The 20952-nt window shown below is 37.5% G+C and overlaps 2 protein-coding genes and 1 long non-coding RNA gene across 3 annotated transcripts in view; 2 read left to right on the top strand and 1 right to left on the bottom strand.

Moving 5' to 3' along the window:
- The window catches only part of LOC107588002 (nuclear distribution protein nudE-like 1-B), a 15423-nt gene extending 2435 nt beyond the window's left edge, over positions 1–12988 (bottom strand). Inside the window, exons 1-9 of the mRNA XM_016275983.1 lie at positions 12880–12988; positions 9509–9609; positions 6933–7086; positions 4437–4585; positions 4222–4251; positions 2897–2901; positions 2570–2785; positions 2206–2297; positions 1931–2076 (exon numbers count right to left, since the gene is read on the bottom strand). Of these exons, the coding sequence (XP_016131469.1) occupies positions 1931–2076; positions 2206–2297; positions 2570–2785; positions 2897–2901; positions 4222–4251; positions 4437–4585; positions 6933–7086; positions 9509–9600 (884 nt within the window). The 5' untranslated portion in view covers positions 9601–9609; positions 12880–12988. The remainder of the gene's footprint in view (positions 1–1930; positions 2077–2205; positions 2298–2569; positions 2786–2896; positions 2902–4221; positions 4252–4436; positions 4586–6932; positions 7087–9508; positions 9610–12879) is intronic.
- Positions 12989–15719: 2731 nt separating this feature from the next.
- LOC107587965 (RING finger protein 222-like) lies at positions 15720–16386 on the top strand. The gene has a single exon (XM_016275950.1). The coding sequence runs from the start codon at positions 15796–15798 to the stop codon at positions 16384–16386; it is 591 nt and encodes a 196-aa protein (XP_016131436.1). The 5' UTR covers positions 15720–15795.
- A 2170-nt stretch (positions 16387–18556) lies between these two features.
- Positions 18557–19719, top strand: LOC107587966 (uncharacterized). Its single transcript, XR_001609529.1, has 2 exons — positions 18557–18807; positions 19176–19719. It is a non-coding gene; the product is annotated as an uncharacterized lncRNA (long non-coding RNA).
- The last annotated feature ends 1233 nt before the right edge of the window (positions 19720–20952 follow it).

Below are 20952 nucleotides of genomic sequence, written 5' to 3'. Positions count from 1 at the left end.
TAATGTTAATAGAAATCATACACTGTCAGAATAAAAAGGTTGCATTTAATGCATGCAACAAGCCGGTCACTGGCAGTCCCTAATGGCAGCACCAAATATTGCACTAAATCAAAAGTTCAAATGTTACAAATAAGTCAGAATATTAATGTTGTAATACTGGTGGCACTAATATAAAAATGTGACATATGTTACAAAAAAGTAACAATTTTGAAATACGTTGATGGTTATTTGTATTTGATCTCAGTATTCCTATCAATGTTGTATAAGGGTTTTTTATGCATAATAGTAACCCTAGAATGTGATCAAACAGTTTAAAATAGCTGTGAAAACATTTTCATAATTTAAAAGTTTAGTGCAGAAGTATCGAATCGTATCGCCGATACTGCCTTAAAATATCGGTATCGTATCGAAAACAAAATATGGGGTATCGCCCATCCCTAGCTTTGTGTACTACCGTTACCGGGGAAACCTCGATCTCTAACCGCTCTACAAGCGCCTCCCGCTGGCTGAGAATGAATTTGCATATATATGCCGCCACTGTGGGAAACACTGCCACATAACAAATTAATAACCTGAATTAATTCTACAACTACTCCAAGTATCTCCAAGCTTACCTGGATACACAGTATGTGAAACTTCTTGAGTACAGTATACTCATGTACAGCAATATGTAGCTAATCTTCTGTCGCACAATGTAAACTGTATTATCTCACAGCTTATAAAGTTGCATGTATATCTAACTTTATCCACGTACATAAAGTACACTCATATAAAGTGATACCTACTATATTACAAATCTTTCACCGCACAGCTCTTCATTCAAGGTTGAATATATAAGTGTGTCCAACTTTATCTGCATACACACAGTACTCTTGCTTGGAGTGAGAATATATAGACTGTATATTGTTTGAAAATGTAAACTGTATTATCACACAGATGTAACTTGCTTAATGAAACCACATGGTATGAAGATATTAAAGGGATAGTTCACTCAAAAAGGAAGTTTGTCAGGATATTGATAAACTGCTGCTGGTAGCCATTGACTTCCATTGTATTTTTTTTCATACTGTGGAAATCAAAGGCGACTGTCAACTGTTAGGTTACCAACATTCTTCAGAAGATCTTCTTTTGTGTTCAACAGAAGAAAGAAACACAAAGGTCTAGAACTTCTTGAGGGTGAGTAAATGACAGAAACTTCATTTTGGGGTGAACAATCCCTTTAAGGTAATATAAACATTATTATAAAACGGATAGTTCCGGTCCTTGATTCTGATTGGTTGAGCCACGTTCGAAGCTGTTGTAAATTACTCTACGAACACACACCTTTGTTTACTTTGTGTGTTGATCGGCAACCACTTTGTTGCAACCACAACCGTTTCTGAGGAACTACATTGTTTGGTGGAAGAATACTGTTTTTATTAATATCATTACACTTTATTTGCTCGGTTTTATTTAGTGAAACCTTACCACGTATATGGAATAACCGTTTTATAAAAGCAATAAGCTCCGTGAAGCCGTGGTTTACAGTGAATTTATAACAGCTAAGGGGCGTTGTTAGGCACGACGCGAACACCCCTAAGCTGTTATAAATTCACTGTAAACCACGGCTTCTTGGGGCTTATTGCTTTAACATCATGATTTTCTGTAAAGCTGCTTTTAAACCATGTGTAGCTATTAGACAAAAAGTGTGCAACAAATATGTTATCAGAGTTGAGAGTACTTATTAGAAACGGTTATTGTTAGTTCAAATCTAACAGGCCAAAATATTTAATAATCTGTAATATTAATAACACCACCAATTATCTAGAATAATTAATATCTATTAAATACTTCATTACTTTAATAAAGAAATGTTCAAATCTCCACAGAAAGCTGTGAACGCAGTTGTGTGGGCCTGGTGAGCACACAGAATAGAAAGCTAAGGACTTACGTCTTGTCAAAATACGTAGTGTGGAGCGAATGAGAGAACTTGGTTGCGCTGCTGTTGATGAGGCTTCCATTTCCTGTTGTGTAATGTTTCCTTGCAGCCTGGTCCTTGGCGAAGTTCCTACAGGCAGCTAGTTTAGACTCAAGAGCCTGCATAAAAACAGACATCCCATGTTTTTGCATTAGCATCTAATTTTAGTTCGAGTCCATTCTGATACGAGATCACAAGAAGTTCTTTCTAAGTGTTAAAGTGAAACATGTAGTCATTCAGGAACTTACCCCAACTTTCCGCAGAAGATCACCAACAATGTTAAGAGCTGAGATCCGTGCAGACGGTGTGAGGGGGGAGCTTCCACAGCCATTGGTCAACGCTTTGGAGGAAAGAAAAAAAAGAAAGAAAAGTAAAATGAATGTAACTGCTGGCAGTCAGACTGTTAAGAGTGTGAGTGAAAAATATTGCATTGAAATGTGGTTATGATAATTAGAGAACAAGGTGACCAATATAATGATAATATACAATCCACAAAATGCTGATATATAATACACGATACTCAAAATTGCTGAAATTTATTGAGTATTTAAATTTACACTATTTAAATATTTAAAAAAAAATAATTAAATCTAAATGACAAATAACACCAACCTTTAGAAGCAATGAAAGAATGCTCCACGTTCTTCCCTACAGGTGTAGCTGGGAGGGACAGGGAGGCCTGCACTGCTGAGTCTGTCTTATCAATGTCTAGGGTGGGAGAGCTGGGGGCCGACATCCTGGCAACATCTGAAGTCCTCTCTTGAACTGCCAACTCTTGCCTCAAGTCTACAAGAACATACAAGATGCATGTATTTTTTAGCCAAAAACCTGAGAATGAGTTTAGCATTTGGGAATTTTAGCACTTCCAGTTACATCAGCCTGAAGTCAATGGTTTTTTTGGGGGGGGGTTTTTATAGGTTTTTGGTTAATGCCTAAAACAAAGTCTGTGGTTCACACAAACTCAAGATATTATCATGTTTTCCTCTCCAAAATTTGTAATGGCCCACTCTGGGTTTTTGTGTGTGTGTGTGTCTTGAAAAAGGTGGCTGCTAATAAGTGGCTAAATGGGACTAGAGGTTGTCGAGACATTAAACATCATCATGTAAACTCATATTTACAGCCTTATGTTTATAATCATGCTCTTGGAAACCTTTCGAACTCAAAAGTTTCGGTAAAAAAGTTTTTTTTTGTTTGTTTTTTTAATAAAGAGTGAAAGTTATCTGAAGCTGAATCTTGGTGACGTTAAAGTCATGTGACCGAGGTGTAGTTTTGCTTATAGCCTACATTTAGCGTTTTACTTCTGCCATTTTTATTAAGGCTTCAAAATTCTTAAATGTTTTGATCTGTTGTAAAGATTGTAGTTCTTTACAAAACATGCAAGAATCATAAGCTTTTGTTGGTTAAAGAGCTTATTTTCTGGAATAATCCAAAAGAAAAATCCTATTGGGTTTTTGTTGAGAGAACCAGGGTGATGCAAACTTAAAAAAAAATGCTCGACTTCCATTGTAAGTATATTAATGTACACTAGAGGTCGACCGATAGTGGATTTTGCCGATACCGATAGCTAGATTGGACCTCGCTGGCCGATACCGAATAATTAACCAATAGTTTTAAAAGTGATACTGAACAAAAACTAAAATAGTGCTTTATTAACAAAAACAGTACTGAACCATACTACTAGTAGTAGTAAAAAAAAAATAATAATAACAGTAATAGTAAATGTTGAAAATAACACTCCAACAAGGAACAATACTTACACAGCTTTCATTAATCTTAATGCTACAAATGGACTCTTATTTTGAAGTGTTACCATTTAATTTCAACAGTCATGCTTAAAGATGCACATCTTTAAATATATACACAAAGGCTATAGCATTAAAATTATATACATATGGATATTGTATGTATACTCTCACACTTTAACTGCTTCTATTCTTGAACACTTTATGATAATCTAATCAAAATAAAAGCGCAGCGCTGAGTCTAGGAGAACTCACCGGTATCACACACACACTCCGGACGCGTCGCGTTCAACTCGAGCAGCGGTCTAAAACAGTTTATTTAATCACCAAACAGACACAAGTTTACTTCAAGAATGAAAATTTGGCATGGATGAGTTTGAAGTTCGGTGTTTAAAAAAACGGAGCAAACAGAAAGAGAAAGCGCGACCTATATTATAGCTCTATAAATGAAGCACACAGACTTTATTAGAGCCACAGAAAGACAAACGTTTTGCTGAAAATGCACAATACACAATTCATTACGTAAAGTCCTCCAGGGATGTGATGGTGGCCCTGCTCAATCCAGGTTATTGTTTTAAAAATGTTGACCTCTTTATCATGACACTTGCACCATGTATTTTGGCCTGCGTTTGTTGGGCATTGGTGACATGTAGGCTAGTCTTGACAAAAAGTAGTCTAGCAATTTAGGAACTCAGGGCCAAGTTAGTTTAGAATGGAAATATGATCCTGTCTCGTACCTCTTAGCTCTCTCCAGGTCGTCGTTGGCCTGCTCCAGCTCCCTGACATATTTGTGCAGCTGCTCCTTGATGCCACGTGTTTGGACCAGGTCATCCTCCAGCATGGCGATCTGCTTATAGCTCTGAGCGTACTGCTGCTCCAGTTTCTCCTGCAGTCAGGGACACAGGGGAGACACAGTCTGAGTCACCATCAGAAACAAACAGAACTTTCTGCCAACGGCGGGTGAGAAAATGTATCAGCTATAAATACATATTTCTTTACTAATGACTGCACAGTCCTATTCAGAAAGGACTATTTTTATCCTTGTGTGTTCAAGTACCAAACATAAAAAAAAATTAAGAGTCAAAACCATAACAAGACCACATGACTGTAATGCCCACATCCAGACATCCCCACCTTAATAACTACAGAGAGCCAATCCTATCCAAATTAGAGACGTTTTGGGTCAAGCTCAAAGCTCATTTGGAAAACCAGTTCCATCCGAATACTTATGGCAATGGATTTATTTTTTTCCTCACATTGGCACAATATAGTGACAAGTTGGTCTCAGTTTCTTAAAGGGGTCATATGATGCGATTCCAAGTTTTCCTTTCTCTTTGGAGTGTTACAAGCTCTTGGCGCATAAAGAAGATCTGTAAAGTTGCAAAGACTAAAGTCTCAAATCAGATATTCTTTATAAAAGTTAAGAGTAAACCACGCCTACCTAAAACGGCTCATTCTAACAGAAAATAATGTGTTTTTTAACCATAAACCGCCTAAACACATTTTATTACACCAAATACACCATTTTTTTTTTTTTTACAAATATTTGTACCTGCATTTGACTTCATTTTTGGTTGAACTGCCCCTTTAATGAGGAGCAAGAAAAGGAGGAATACCAGTACACATGACTTTTCTTGTAGGTAACCTACTTTATCCACCTCATTTAATTTCTTCTAAATAAGCGTATTGTTTTGGGCCATGGCAAAATAATGAGTGCCCCATATTCTCTAAAACAAACGCAGGGTCAGTGGGCAAAGGCTACTAGACTTGCTAGTCTTTCTGAGAATGCGATCATTTAATGATCACGCTTTCTGGGACAGCAGCGAGATCACATTTCATTCATGTGAGGAGACCTTGCACAAATATAAATCACAGTCGCTTTGCCGGGTCTACCTAAACCCAAGCCATTAAAAAGATATTTCTGTAAGGGTCTTAGAGGGACAACTGTGCTATAAGTGAACTTTACTGTTTGAGCCATTAGTCTTCTATTTTCTTCCTCTTCATCCTGACATCCAATTACAGCACACTTGGGATCAACAGAGACCCTTGACAGCTCTCACACTGGGCAATGCTGCATCACAGAACAGCGGCTACACTGCTGATGCTTTACAGATAAATCAGCAGATTGAAGGTGTGTGGAGCTACCTCTGCCATTAGATGCTATTGTACCCATAGCTGCGCCAAACTGTACACTTTTGTAACCTTTTATTTCCCTGCAGTTCGCTACATATTCTTCATGCTCATCAGGGAACTAGTGCCTAAAGCATGACCTTTGACCCCATGTACCTGTAAAGCTTCTATTTTAAATAACCTCTGTTATGACTGGCTAACCCTTATAAGGTATAATTTTTATACTTGTGACAAACATCACGTCAAATTTATACCCTAAAATAATAATAATTTGTGTATATAAAACAAAGTCTATTAAGATTCTGACATTGCCACACTATTCTCATGAAAATTAAGCATTTTTAAATGCTTAAATATTTGGCATTACAGTAATTAGAAAGTGGGTGGTAAATGTGTTTCATTGAAAATATTGCCACAATGCAAAAAAATATATAAAATACACCACCAGTTTGGGTCAGTAAGATCTAATTTAAAAAAAAATTCAAATCTGTAATATTGTGAAATGTCATTACAATTTGAAATAACTGTCTCTTATTACTTATGTATATTTTAAAGCGTCATTTATTCCTGTGATGTCAAAGCTGAATTTTCAGCAAGCATTACTCGAATCTTCAGTGTCGCATGATCTTCAGAAATCCTTTTAATATGCTGGCTTGCTGCTCAAGAAACACTATTATCGGTGTTGAAAATAGTTGTGCTGCTTAATATTTTTTGTGGAAACAGCAACACTTTCAAAAGAATGGCATTCATTTGAAACAGAATTCTTTTGTAACATTGTAAATGTCCACTTTTTATCAATTTAATGCATCCTTGCTGAATAAAAGTATTAATTTTATTTGACTTTTGAACAGTAGTGTTTATTTGAAACAAAGATGATCCCAAATAGACTTTAAATGACAATTTTCTGTTCCTTTTTATATCGGAATGAAAAATGACTTCAACGTGCTTGAGAGGTATTGTGAGATTCACCCCAATTTAAATGCAGATTTCTAAATGACCCATTTTCAGAGTTTTAATTTCCATAAATGGCCTGGGTGGACTGAGGAGGGAGCTTTGTGTCATTTCAAAAGAGCAACGGCATTTCAGCTCTTGTCCTACAGTACCTTGAGTGTGTCCACCTCGCTCTTCAGCCTCTGGTTCTCTGACTGCAGGTCTCGGATGCGGTGCTCGGCCTGCCCCAGCTGAGCCTCCAGCTCGGCCTCCAGCTCTCGACTGCCCTCCTGGAACTCCTGCAGCTCCTCCTGAGCATCACGATAACTGCAGATACGCAAACATATAAAACATTTTTTTAAAAATCACACGTCACCAGCCATCTGGAACAGCAGTGGCAGATTCATCACATTAACTATGCAATACAAATTGACACCCAGACTGCAACAAAAGAGCTGACATGCTCCAAGCATTTAGACCTTGACAGCTGGTGCTATAGCAGATGATGAATTACAGTCACTCAGGGCTGTGGCCACTCTGGAGGTCCTAAGAGCAATTTAAAATAGCACACCCTGTTACCTAACCATGTCCAACAATAACAACACAGCAGAATGCAGCACTTCCTGAATATCATCACAGCCAGAAATTGTGAAGTTATGGAAAAAGATCGGCCAAATGTTCACTTTGAGCCCTTGAAGGTCAGGGGTCAGGGGTCACAGGCTGGCTTGAGATGAATAGTGAGCGGCAGGAAATGAGCTCAACAGACTGAATGCATGGTCTTGGTTGTTTTTAGACAGCGTTTCCGAAGCTCTGTTAGACATGTCCCTTTAACCCTGGTCACTTCCCCCAGCCTCATTCTGTCATGTGCAGAGGGAACCTTAAATCTGTCACTTCATCACTCCTTCCCTGAAATACCAGACATGTGCGGACCTACCTTCTCAGCACAAACCATTAAAACACTCACTCGACAACAGGAAGCTGCTCAAAAGCACATTTATAGTCCTTTATGATATTGGGATTATTATATAGTACCATTCAAAAGTTTGGGGTCAGTATTTTTTGTTTTACATTCAAAAGTTTAGGGTCAGTACAAAAAAAAAAAATAAACCCGTAATCTTAAAGGAAGCATTAAATTGATCAAAAGTGGCCATAAAGATATTTATAATGATACAAAGATGGCTATATTTCAAATAAATGCTGTACAATGATGCTCTATTCATTGAAGGAGCCTCTATTCAACAAATCAGCATATTAGGATGATTTCTGAAGGATCATGTGACACTGAAGACTAGGGATGTAACGGTATGAAAATTTCATATCACGATTATAGTGACCAAAGTTATCACGATTATCAATATTATTTTATTATTATTATTATTGTTTTGTTCAAATTAGATGAAAATGTTCAAAAAGAACTGATACACACACTGAAAACATTTCAATAAGTTTTATATTCGAAAATCAACAAACAACAAATACAATTAGCAGCTATATGCACTTTTTTTTTTGCAAAAACATAAAATTAACATTAACAAGAAGCCCTAATAATAATAACAATAATAATAATAATAAATCGCTTGTGTGTGTGTATATATATATATATATATATATATATATATGCGCATCACAGGAATGAAAGAAAATTTTAAATATCTTACAACAGAAAACAGCTATTTTAAATTGTAATAGTATTTCACAATATTCCTGTTTTTTTTTTTACTGTATTTTTGAGCAAATAAACGCAGCCTAAGTGAACACAAGAGGCCTTTCTCAAAAACAAAATCTTACAGACTCCAAATTTTTGAATGGCAAAGCATCTATGTATAAACTATGTTTTGACCTTTTCCTAATGAGGTTGCTTACATCTTTAAGACTTCATGTTCTGTCAAGTGAGTTGAAGGGGCTCATGTGTGTGCCTATTTCCAGGAAAGCATGTTTTGCTCCTTCCTCAGCCGGAAATTCCTGGGATGTGAGATCTTCCTGTGCTCCACCAAAGCTCTGGGGCAGTAAACCACAGCTCAGGAGGAGCATGTGCACATGCTGAAAGTGTGTAGGAGTTCAGAGCGGCACAGACAGATACCACACCAGCAGACACACGGTCAGCATTTGCGCCAGCCCCAAGTGTGAGTTCTGTTTTAGATCAGAGACACTCTCAGGCCACTTTTGGTTAAGTCAAAAACACGGCCTGAGCTTTAAAATAGAGAAGGTTATGCAGACGATTCACATACTAGCATTTTGGGTCTGAAACTACACAAAATAATCACATAAACCAACTGAAACTTTAAAAAGACATCAAGCCTACCTACAATGTAACCAGCAGCACAACATAAGGTTTCAAACATGACATTTCAATAAAAGAGACTGCAAGACACTAAACACAACAGCTGGAGCTATGGAGCATCTTCTCAGGTTAACAGAGGGTCTCTTTTGTCAAGGGCAGTGAAAGGCTCTCTGTGTGTTGTGGCATGTTCTCCGTTTTTCCATGACAAAAAGTGCTGCAGTCATATTTACAGCCATTCATCACCCGCGGGGCTTGTGATTGTAGGTATGAACGCAGAAACAACCATTATTGTCTCAGCTAGCCAAAGTTTAACTAAAATACTGTGGCCAAGTTTTTAAAAGCCAATCAGCATTGTTTGTCTGAACATAAACGGCTGACTCCCCATGGCTTTTATGTGAAGATAAACTGCACACTGCTGTAAAAAGCTCAGCTGGTTGCTATATTTAGTAGTTAATGACTTTGGCCTACCTCTTCTTGTATTTGAGAGACAAGCACTTCCAGTAATCGATTTCCTCGTCTTTCGAGGAGAACTTCGGCATCATCATCATCTCTGTGTCCATGGTGGAGACCTGTGGAAGCAGATGGGAATTAGAGCAGTCCTGAGAGACAACCCCAGTACAGGTTGTTTAGTCCCAGTACAACCCCGCAAACAGAGGGCCCATGGTGTGTGCCCTCATTTGACACGCATCCAATAACACTTTTTGTTCACTTGGCTTTCTACCAGGCTCACATGACTTACTTCATCCTTTACAAGCTCACAGTTTTACAGATTGCAGCATTCGCTTTCATTTTTGGGGGGATTTTTACACAAGACTAATTTCATTAGTCAATTCATATGCTGTCTTCATTTACGAGAGTCAGCCTCATGTTGTTCCAAACCTGTGTGACTTTTATTCAACTTAGAAAGATGTTTTTAACAAAACCGGAGACATTTCTGTCCCTCTCCTGAAAGCCCATTACGCTAAAACTTGGAGGCTTAAAAATGTTTACAAAGATATTGTAAAAATAAGCGGTTTAAACGAAGCCTTCAGAAAAGACACAATCGCTTTATATGACGAACAAATTTAGTTTAACCTGTGTCTCTCCAGTATCTTTGAATTAACTGCTGGATTTCTATGGATTACATTTGATGCTTCTACATTTTGCATCCGTGGGCCTTTGTTGGTGGGACAGAAATACTTTGGGCTGCATTAATAATGCGTTTTGAAGGTTAATGAAAGTCTAACGGCTTTGGAAATTGGAACAACATGAGGGTAAGTAAAGGGATAATTATCATTCCGGGATGAACGGTCCCTTCCATAACACGACGTGTTAAAGAAACAGTTCTCCCAAAAATGAAAACATCAGTCATTTTATGGTTAAATCATAGTGTAAGAGCTCCTTTTGTGTTTTACAGAAGAAACACTATATTTGGAATAGCATGGGAGTAAGTAAAGGACAACAGTTTTTTCAGTTTATATAGATTATAAGCCTTTTAAAGATCAAACGTGAAGCCATTTATCACAAAAGGACAACAGAGTAGTCCTTCCATACATAAAAGCTTGCTCCGAATAAGATTAACGGCAACAGATATCTTCCTTTTAAAACAGTATGCACACTTGGACGTTTGTGCCTCTAGAACTCATGCACGTGTGACTGAAAATGACCTCTCATTAACATTCTTCATCCTTGTCTTGTGTTGGGACATCATTTGTTTGACCAGCAGCACAGAGATCCAGTGTTTTTTCTGAAATTTCCAAACAATTAATTCCTATCATAGGTCTTTTTGTAAGCAATCGCTCATTAGATCTGACATGACGAGGAGCTGTAAGCCGAAGCCATCAGTTTCATTCAGCAACCCAACCTGCAGCAGATGAACCTGTTCACTTTCTAAAACAAGTCTGAAATATTCCAGACATCTCTGCAATTCTCCGGATTCTGTTCCGGATTCTCAGGAGCGTCACATGTTGTGACCCAGCACTCCTAGAGTCCCACTTTATAATGACTATGAGGGATTTCCAAACCAAACGACCCATTTAAACAGAAAATAGAACTAAAACACCTAAGGCACCCTCATTATTGTCCGTTTGCTTTTCATATTTCCATATTTATGTCAGGTCTGAAACTCTTGAATTAAGATTTTTCAGTGATCATACTTATTAATGTATAGGAGAAATATTCAAGTCATTTATTTGATTTGAATGTCACAATATTAAACTTGGCTTTGTATAAGGTCAAGTCTGTTCGTTTAAAATGCCATTTTTAATTGAGAATAAGTCGAATACATAAGCACAGAGTCAAATAATTAAAAAGGAAAAAGATAAGTGAAACATGTTTTGAGTTGTGTAATAGTCGTGTTAGGTGCTATTCTTTAAAGACCCAATAAATTGTGGCATTTATTGGCAGGCTCAATATTAAAGAACAGATTAAGCAGGAAATTAAAAATACTGATTTGAACGAAAAATGACTACAGCTCGCTCTCGAATGTAAAGAAACAACATACGCTAAAGAAACACACAAAATCACAGGTGTACATGATAATACAGCCATCAAACACCAAAGCAGCAGTGGATTTCTACTCTGGAGCAGAATGGGGCTCCTGTGGGATTTGCTCTCCTGAGGGCTGTCAAAACCGATGTCATTTCAATTGTGGTCATTTATAATGTCTTAAGCCACCACGCAGAGACCCTCACCCCTCCCAAACTGACTCCTAACAGTGAGGCCATCTGTCCGGCCACAGAGCGCCTGTCCCGCACCACAGGACAGTGGGACGGTTCCTGTCTAACGCAATGCTTTCCGCAACCTACACTCTTTGCCAGTAGTACGCACAGTCAGGGGTTCAGAGGAAAGGCCAGATTTCTGTTTCCAAGGATGACATGATTTCCAAAAATCACAATCCAGCACACACCGTCCTGCTGAGTAATACACTACAAACATGTGATATACCCTCAAAGATTAGGGGATGAGATCTGTGCTACCATTGAGTTATCGGACCTGCTTGCAAGTAGTGTCCACACAGTTATACTTAGTCAGCTTCATGCCAAGAAGTGTTTTTATATATAATATCTTTTCGTATGACAAGAAAGAAACGGCATCGGACGACAAACTATTGTCACAACATGTAAACAGAACACATAGTTGTTGTCATACATTTAACGTGCAGTTCATTTCTGTATAAATGTGCAAGACACAACGTTAGTATTTATCATTGTTATAGTCATATATTGTAATAATTCATGTTATAGCGCAACATAACTGACAACAGATGAAAGAACTTAATCACATAAAGTAAACAGTGGATAATACAAAAAGGGTGTTCATGCACTTATAATAAATAGCTATGTATGTAGAGATGTACATGACTTAGCAAACAAACGCTAAGGTGCCCAAACCAGAAGTCGACTAGCGGTCATCACTCAATTACACAAATAAATAAATAAAATAAAAATCATGAGGATGAAATTTAATACTTAACTAGCCAAACAGTTCACCAAAAACGATTCGTTATCGAATAAATCCGCATGTAAATATCGTATTTGTCACCAACATGTAACGTTACAAATGAAAGTCAACATCGGGTCTATATCATTTAAATAACTACCATCAAAACTCAGTCACCTGCGGTTTAAATTCTCAGCGATATATCGGTCGATTAAAGGCGTTTTTGGCTGTACGCCAGAAGAAACCGGCACATGAAAAATCTCAGGTTCCCGCAACTGTTGGTCTTCACTGGCCAGAAAATGACAGCTTAAGATAACAGTCTGTTTAAATGATAAAGCCTTGCATTTCATTACCGTCCCATCCGAACACGCCGTTTATAATAATCGCGGATTAAATCAAAAATGTCATGAAATGTTGACCTTATCATGTCCTGTTCCTGGAGTCGGTGTCTCCTGCGCTCGAGCGTCAGCTGAGAGAAATGCCAACGCGACGCCGCTGCTCTCGCTGCTCTCGCCTTCAGCTTCCGGGAAGACGACGCCACCGCGTCACTGCGTCACGCTAGCGTCAGTGACGCGCACGCAAAGCACGTTGTCGTTTATTTTGATGCATGCTAGTAATGGTTCTCTTATGGTTCTCCAGCTGACACGATATGCGGGTATTGGTGTGTAATAAAGCGGGGAACAATCAGTGATTCGTGTTTCATTTTACAATTGAGCAAATATCACACCACAAGATGGCGCGTTAGGACTCCAGTAGCCTATAATGATAATAAAACAATGTAATATAGCCTACAAGTCAAACCAAAAGTTATTCAGACACCTTCAGCATTTCTCGCATTATCACAGTTTATTCGCCATAGTTAGAAAATGCTAACAGAATGTGACAAGAACTCAAGAGTTATACTGTGTCAGTCTCAGAACAAATTCCTCTTGGTAATCACAAATGAATTACAGTCAAACTTTATTCAGAGACCTTCAAAATGTCTCACATTATCACAGATTATTATATTAATATAAGACAAGAACACATTCATTTTGATAATGTCAGATAACTTTGATAGAAAGGTAGGCCTTGTGTAACAAAACATGGTCAGGTCAAAGTGTCCAATCAAGTTTTTGGTCCCAAATTTTTATTAATTTCACTGGTAATCCACTGTATAGTTGTATATTTGTATTTAATCTGTATTTATGTTATCTGTATGCACCCAAGGGTCTGAGAGTAACGCAATTTCAATTCTCTGTGTGTATGTGCTGTACATGTGGAAGAATTGACAATAAAGCAGACTTGACTTGACTGTATGATGAATTTTGGGGTATAATAGGCTATGTCACAGCTTACTTTGTTTTGCTCTCCTCACTTACATAAATGAACTATAGTGTCCTGCACCCACTAGAGAAAATAAATAAATACAAATTTTAATTGAATAATTTTTGGTTTGACTGTATATCTATTAAATGTAGCTTTTATTTAAATCGTTATTTATCCTCCTGAGAACCAGAAATAAAAAGCTTTGTGAATTTAGTATTGTTTCATGTCATTCCATTGTTTAGAGCATAAGAATAAAATGGTAAAATAACACTTTTGAAAAATTATATGTTATTCATAAGTTATGCTGTGTCCTCTGTAGAGGACACCAGGACTCCGTTTTTCTGAAAATAAAATGACAAGAGTAGACATGAAAAGGCAAAAACAATGGGATTTTTTTTTTAAATCACCAATCAATGTTTAGGTTTCAGGATTTTTTTGTAACTAACTTTAAGGATGGTTCTCAACTATGTTATAAAATATATAACAAAATGATTTGATATACCATTTTGCTTTATGCAATATTCATTTGGTATCTCTGGAAAGCCCAGCATGTGCTCTGTACGGGACATCCGGACTTAAAACTGTGACATGTGAGGTCTCAGAGAAATTCACTGAAATATAATGTCCACTACAGAGACAAAAACTCCATAGGGTCTCAGGAGGATATAATAAAACGGCATTTGGAACTATTAAGTGTTCTTTTAAACTGTAATTTTATTTTTACATTTTTCACTTTTTTTTCAAAAAGGTCTTTGTGTGACTATTATTGTATTTGGATTTATTTTGGTGCATTTATTCTATTTTAATCGTTTTAATTTCTCTCTATAAATGTTTCCTATATACTACTACTACTACTACTACTAATAATAATAATACTAATTGAAAATATTTAATAAAACAATGAAATGTTAATTTTGTATGCGTTTCATTTTCATTTGTCTTTATAAATATTTCTATACTACTATTACTAGGCTACTACTACTACTAATGATTATTTTCTCTATAAATATTTCCATAGGCTATATTTTCATGTAATAATAATAATAATGTATTAATATTATTGTTGTTGTAATAATAAGTAAATAATAAATAACTAGAATTTATTATTATAGTTAATAATAAAAAATTATATAAATTAATGTATAATAATAATTATTATTATAACAGGCTACATCTAAATGTTAGGCTCAACAAAAAACCCCAGAATAGAACACCTAACAAACGACACTAAATACTTAAACTGTTTACACTGAACTGGTTCTAGTTTCTTCTTCTTCTAGTTAACAGCAGATCTAGTTTTTCAACATTCCTGGCATGACAGCGGCTGTGTCGTCACGGTGTCCGCGTGTTATCTTACAGGAGTATCAGTTCCCTGCGCCAGTGTGCGTTGCATGTTCCCGCGGGCTGCTGTTTACCAGTCGAGGGGATCCAGGTGGAGTTTTCAAACCGGAGAGACATGGATGAGGAGGCTCAGGACAGCGAGTGTCCGGTGTGTTACGAGAGTCTTTCGGACAGCACCAGGACGCTCAGCTGCGGGCATCACTTCTGCCATGACTGCTTAGTACGAACTCTGCTGAACACCAGCCTGGGCTATATTTTCATGTAATAATAATAATAATGTATTAATATTATTGTTGTTGTAATAATAAGTAAATAATAAATAACTAGAATTTATTATTATAGTTAATAATAAAAAATTATATAAATTAATGTATAATAATAATTATTATTATAACAGGCTACATCTAAATGTTAGGCTCAACAAAAAACCCCAGAATAGAACACCTAACAAACGACACTAAATACTTAAACTGTTTACACTGAACTGGTTCTAGTTTCTTCTTCTTCTAGTTAACAGCAGATCTAGTTTTTCAACATTCCTGGCATGACAGCGGCTGTGTCGTCACGGTGTCCGCGTGTTATCTTACAGGAGTATCAGTTCCCTGCGCCAGTGTGCGTTGCATGTTCCCGCGGGCTGCTGTTTACCAGTCGAGGGGATCCAGGTGGAGTTTTCAAACCGGAGAGACATGGATGAGGAGGCTCAGGACAGCGAGTGTCCGGTGTGTTACGAGAGTCTTTCGGACAGCACCAGGACGCTCAGCTGCGGGCATCACTTCTGCCATGACTGCTTAGTACGAACTCTGCTGAACACCAGCCTGAACGGATCCATGAAACGGGATAATATCATCTGCCCCGTCTGCAGACACCTGACATTCATCACAAAGCTCCGCGGATTCACAGTCTCAACGCTTGAAGCCAAAAGGATCGGAAAGACACTGGAAGTATCATCTCTGCCCTCTCCTGTATTCCCTGTTGGGTCTCACACTGGAGGTCTTGGCTGTATCTGCAGGTGTCTGAGGAGTATTTCATGTAGACTATGTAGACGAAGACTCGTCTGTCCTAAAGACGCTTCAGAAGTGTTTATCATCAGTGAGTTGGGTCGACCCATGACAGAGGGTGATGTTATTGACATTGGGACAACTTCAGCCATGCAGCAGGACTACAGCAGCAATGGACAGAGGCTTTGCACCATCTCCTGCTGCCTTCTGATCCTAATGATCACTTTCACCTTACTGGCTCTGGTGGCTGCCATACTTCCATGGGTTTTGTTGGCTTAAAGTGTCCAGAACTGCTTGTATGTGGCCCCTCATGTAAGATAAATCACTTTAAGAGCAGTGCATATCATTATTAAGCCATGTGTTACTGAAAACGAGACGGTTTCACAAGACACAATGAATGTTTTATGAAAAACAGACGGTTATTGTCTTTTCCAAGGCTTGCTCTGGCATGTCTTGTGAATGTCTTGAGGGGAGGCATATGGAGGTGGTTTCCTTACAAAGCAGTCAAATATATAGTGTTACTCTACAGATAAACAAAGGTTTTGTTCTGGAAGCTGCCAGGAAAAAGTTACTGTGAGGAGACTGGGTCATTTAAACGTGAAGAAGAAAAGATGAGCTGGTCGTCTGGTTGTCACTTGATGTTGTAGAAACAAGGTGGGATTCAGTTACAGCTACCATGGACACAGCAAGTTTGAGAATGGAGGACGGGGAAGGGTGTGATGAAGCTTGAGCTTTTCTCTGCGGCTCGCATTACCTGGAAGGAATGAAACACACCCTCGCCTGTCCAGACATTCTTGTCACACGGGCTAGCAAACGTCTTTAGCTAGTTCCAGCCCTGAAATGACTAATACCTCACATTCTGCACAAGTTGACAGTCATTACTTGATTGGAGGGTGTTTCTGTGACGTACCTGTACAGCAATGCTATCGCAATGCACTTCAGAATGGTGTGTGTACGTGTTTGTACTAGTTCACCCCGCTGACCCATGTGTCTTCTCCCAGATTGCTCAGAGGTTGCTCAAGTGATGTTAATGGATTGCTCAGTTTGAAGTATCAGTTTGTCCCAAATGTTTTTTTCTTTCAGTCAAATACACGCCAATGAGACGTAGCCTATACTGTAAAGGTGCAGTCATTTGCAGCTGTTCGTGAGTTGACATCAGGCGGTCATTTCGATGGACCCTTTTCACCGACTGCGATGACGCGTTTCCATAGTTAAAAGCGTGCAACTATTTTTTTTTATAAAAAAAAAGAGTATGTAGCTACATTTAAAACACTATATTTTGTGTTAAACTACCTTGCCATTAAATTACAGAAAATTAGTTATCGAGGGTTTCTAATATAGCTATCAGCTGAGGGAGTGACTGAAAATTTGACAATCTCTCAGACAAAAAAATTGAAATGATTTTTCCCCCCATTTGATATTAGAGCAAATGGAAAAGCAAAAAAAATTGTGCTGTCAAACGATTAATCGCGATTAATCGCATCCAAAATATAAGTTTTTGTTTACATGTATGTGTACTGTGTTTATTTATTATGTATATATAAATTCACACACATACAGTATATATTTTGAAAATATGTACATGTACATATACATTTATATTATTATATTTTATATAAATATATTTAATATATAAACTATTTTTCTGAAATATATACATGCATGTGTGTGATTTATATATACATAATAAACACAGTACACGCACATATATTATGTAAACAAAAATGCTTATTTTGGATGAGATTAATCGCGATTAATTGTTTGACGGCACTAAAAAAATATACTTTATCCACCTTTTTCTTGTCGTAAAAATGGGCGCGGCCATTTGTAAATTATATGGGTCTGGCTTTCGGTCTCATCTGCGTCCACTCCTTCCAGTTATTTTTAGCTGAGCAAAACAGTTCGTTTTGCTGCTTGATATTGAAAGTTGGTGTGTCTTATCATATTATTTCAATGTATTATCTTAATTATGAACACACTGGTTTGTAGTGCAAACAGTTTTACCGTTTACTGCACGTTGTTATTCTCCTCGTTATTTACCTATAGCGGCTAATGAACCGGAAGTCTCACCCATAGGCTTACTTCCGCGTTGAAGAAAAAGGTGGATAAAACGGATAGTTCCGGTCCTTGATTCTGATTGGTTGAGCCACGTTCAAAGCTGTTGTAAATTACTCTACAAACATACACCTTTGTTTACTTTGTGTGTTGATCGGCAACCACTTTGTTGGAACCACAACCGTTTCTGAGGAACTACATTGTTTGGTGGAAGAATACTGTTTTTATTCATATCATTACACTGTATTTGCTCGGTTTTATTTTGTGAAACCTTACCACGTATATGGAATAGCCATTTTATAAAAGCAATAAGCCCCGTGAAGCTGTGGTTTACAGTGAATTTATAACAGCTAAGGGGCGTTGTTAGGCACGATGCGAACACCCCTAAGCTGTTATAAATTCACTGTAAACCACGGCTTCTTGGGGCTTATTGCTTTAATTGTAGTTTTGGTTCACCACTATCAAAGTTAACGCAACTATAGAACCCCAGAAATGTGAAAAGGGTCCAAAGGAATCTACATGATTGTGAATTTTATGTGAGGGTGAAAATTTTGCAAATTCCACAAGGGTTTGAAGTTGATCGTGCTGATTCATAGCATTGACCAACAGAAAGCTGCTTAGTTTAAAAGTGGCTTCTGTGCGAGCGTTTTGCCTGCAAAATTTCACAGAAATGGCGCTAATGTGACCGCACATTAAGAGTATAGAGCTATAAAATGAATATGAATTACATAGCCCAGATCATTTGGTTTTGGAAGTATTTGAAAAACAACTTCATTATAAAATATCTGACTTTTACGTATGCAGTATTCAGTCTTTTGCTGACATACAATATAAAGCTATAAAATTAATGTGGATCATTTTTCTTTTAGTCAACATCATTTGAAATGCTTGAGTTTATACTGAGATAATCACCAGACTTCAGTTTTAAACATATAGCTTTTCACTGTTTTTTTTTTCTTTTCTAAAAACATAAAATGATGATCAATATCTTGTCTCCCCTTACATCATTTCAGGATGTAGACATTGTTATTACAGCAGTTTGAGGTGAACAATACACAAGAACACAAAGCACTTAGACCAAAAGTATTACAAATGTAGAGTTTAATAAATATCTATGTATTTCTGACATTCTGATAAGGACTGCGGCAGGCTTCACAGTACAGACTGTGTTCTTCCACTGATATGCTAAGCTGAGGAGGGTGATTTACAGGCAGATTTGTACATTAGTTCGGTAAGCGGGGGTGAAGAGGGCTGTACATTGTTGGACAATGTGCACTGATCAACTTATCACCTTTGAATCTACCTGTTCACACATCCCTGGTTCATCGTTGACTACCTTTATTATCTGGTATTGTTTTAATGAACACACATGTGATTATCTAAAGGGAATGATTAAATGCATGCTCTGTCACTCCAGATTGCTGGTTTTCACAGGATGATGTAAATGGGTGATATAGTAACCTAAATGTTCAAAACAGATGACTGAGAAAAAGCGGAGAAATCTTCAGTTCAGTTTGTCACCGTTATAACTTTGTGGCTTCTTTGTATCATTAGTTCTTTTTGAACATATCATTTCATGCTGAAAATATCAGATAAATTAAGAAATACATTTATCAGTACAAATTATGTCCTTGTAATAGGTGCATTAGATGACGGTTTTATTTTACAAATCCCATTTTGAGAAGAACATTTGTACTATAATTGCATCGTTTTCTTGGTTCAAGCAAGTAATAAGAGACATTTTGAAATTAAATCTGTTTGACTCATCAGTAGATAGAATCTGTGCCTGCAGATATCTTTGCAGATTTCTGCCCTTTATGTTGGTTTAACAAATTTTGACTTGTATGATAATGCTTACAGTGCTCAATAGGAATTTAACACGTTTCCCATTTAGATTCTGTACTGATTTTCCATGATTTCAGTGCATAAAATGCAGTGAAAAGCATCACAACAACAGGTCCAGGTCAGGGCATTTCCCTCCAAAATCGAAAGTAAAAAAAAAATCATATAAAATGAAAAATGATTTATATATTTTTTGCATTTTGGCATTACATTAAAAATTATTTATTTTTAACATACAACACATACTATTATGATAGTACAAGCACAATTTAAATATATGACATAATTTTTTTAATTGTATTAATGACATTTGGGAATGATATTGTGCTTAATCATCATGAAAATCCTTTGATTTAATAGTTTAAACTAACACAAGCTTCTTGTTCTTTAAAGGGGTCATATGATGCGATTTAAATTTTTCCTTTCTCTTTGAAGTGTTACAAGCTCTTGGTGCATAAAGAAGATCTGTAAAGTTGCAAAGACTAAAGTCTCAAATCCAAAGAGATATTCTTTATAAATTTAAGAGTCAACCACGCCTACCTAAAACGACTCGTTCTAACACGCCCCCACATATCTACATCACTATGTGGGAAAATTTGCATAACGCCGCCCAAATGTTCACTCAAAGAAAGAAGGCGTAACTTTTATTCGCGCTGTTGCCGCCGTGGCCATGTTGTAGAGACACTGTGTGTGTTTCGTTGTGAAAGCGAAACTACTTTGTTTGGTCCTCCAAAAGAAGATGATATCCGCTTCGTCATGCCTGGAGCTGATCCGTGCTGGTCGCTGAGGAAATACATCAACTTCGCGCTGTGGATCGCCGGATCGGCTTTCACTGTGGACGAAGCGGAGTCCAGCCCGGGGTCGTCACATCTGGTGGCCGCAAGCCCGCCGGACGCTCCTTCGTCGAATCCGCCGGTCGTGCCGTTCTCAAGGCCGCGGTGTGAGACG

This window comes from Sinocyclocheilus grahami, unplaced genomic scaffold (assembly GCF_001515645.1).
Source record: "Sinocyclocheilus grahami isolate Dianchi unplaced genomic scaffold, SAMN03320097.WGS_v1.1 scaffold97.1, whole genome shotgun sequence".
Classification (NCBI taxonomy): Eukaryota; Metazoa; Chordata; class Actinopteri; order Cypriniformes; family Cyprinidae; genus Sinocyclocheilus; species Sinocyclocheilus grahami.
Note: the sequence above shows the minus strand (reverse complement) of the source record. Positions and strands in the feature narration are given on the sequence as shown.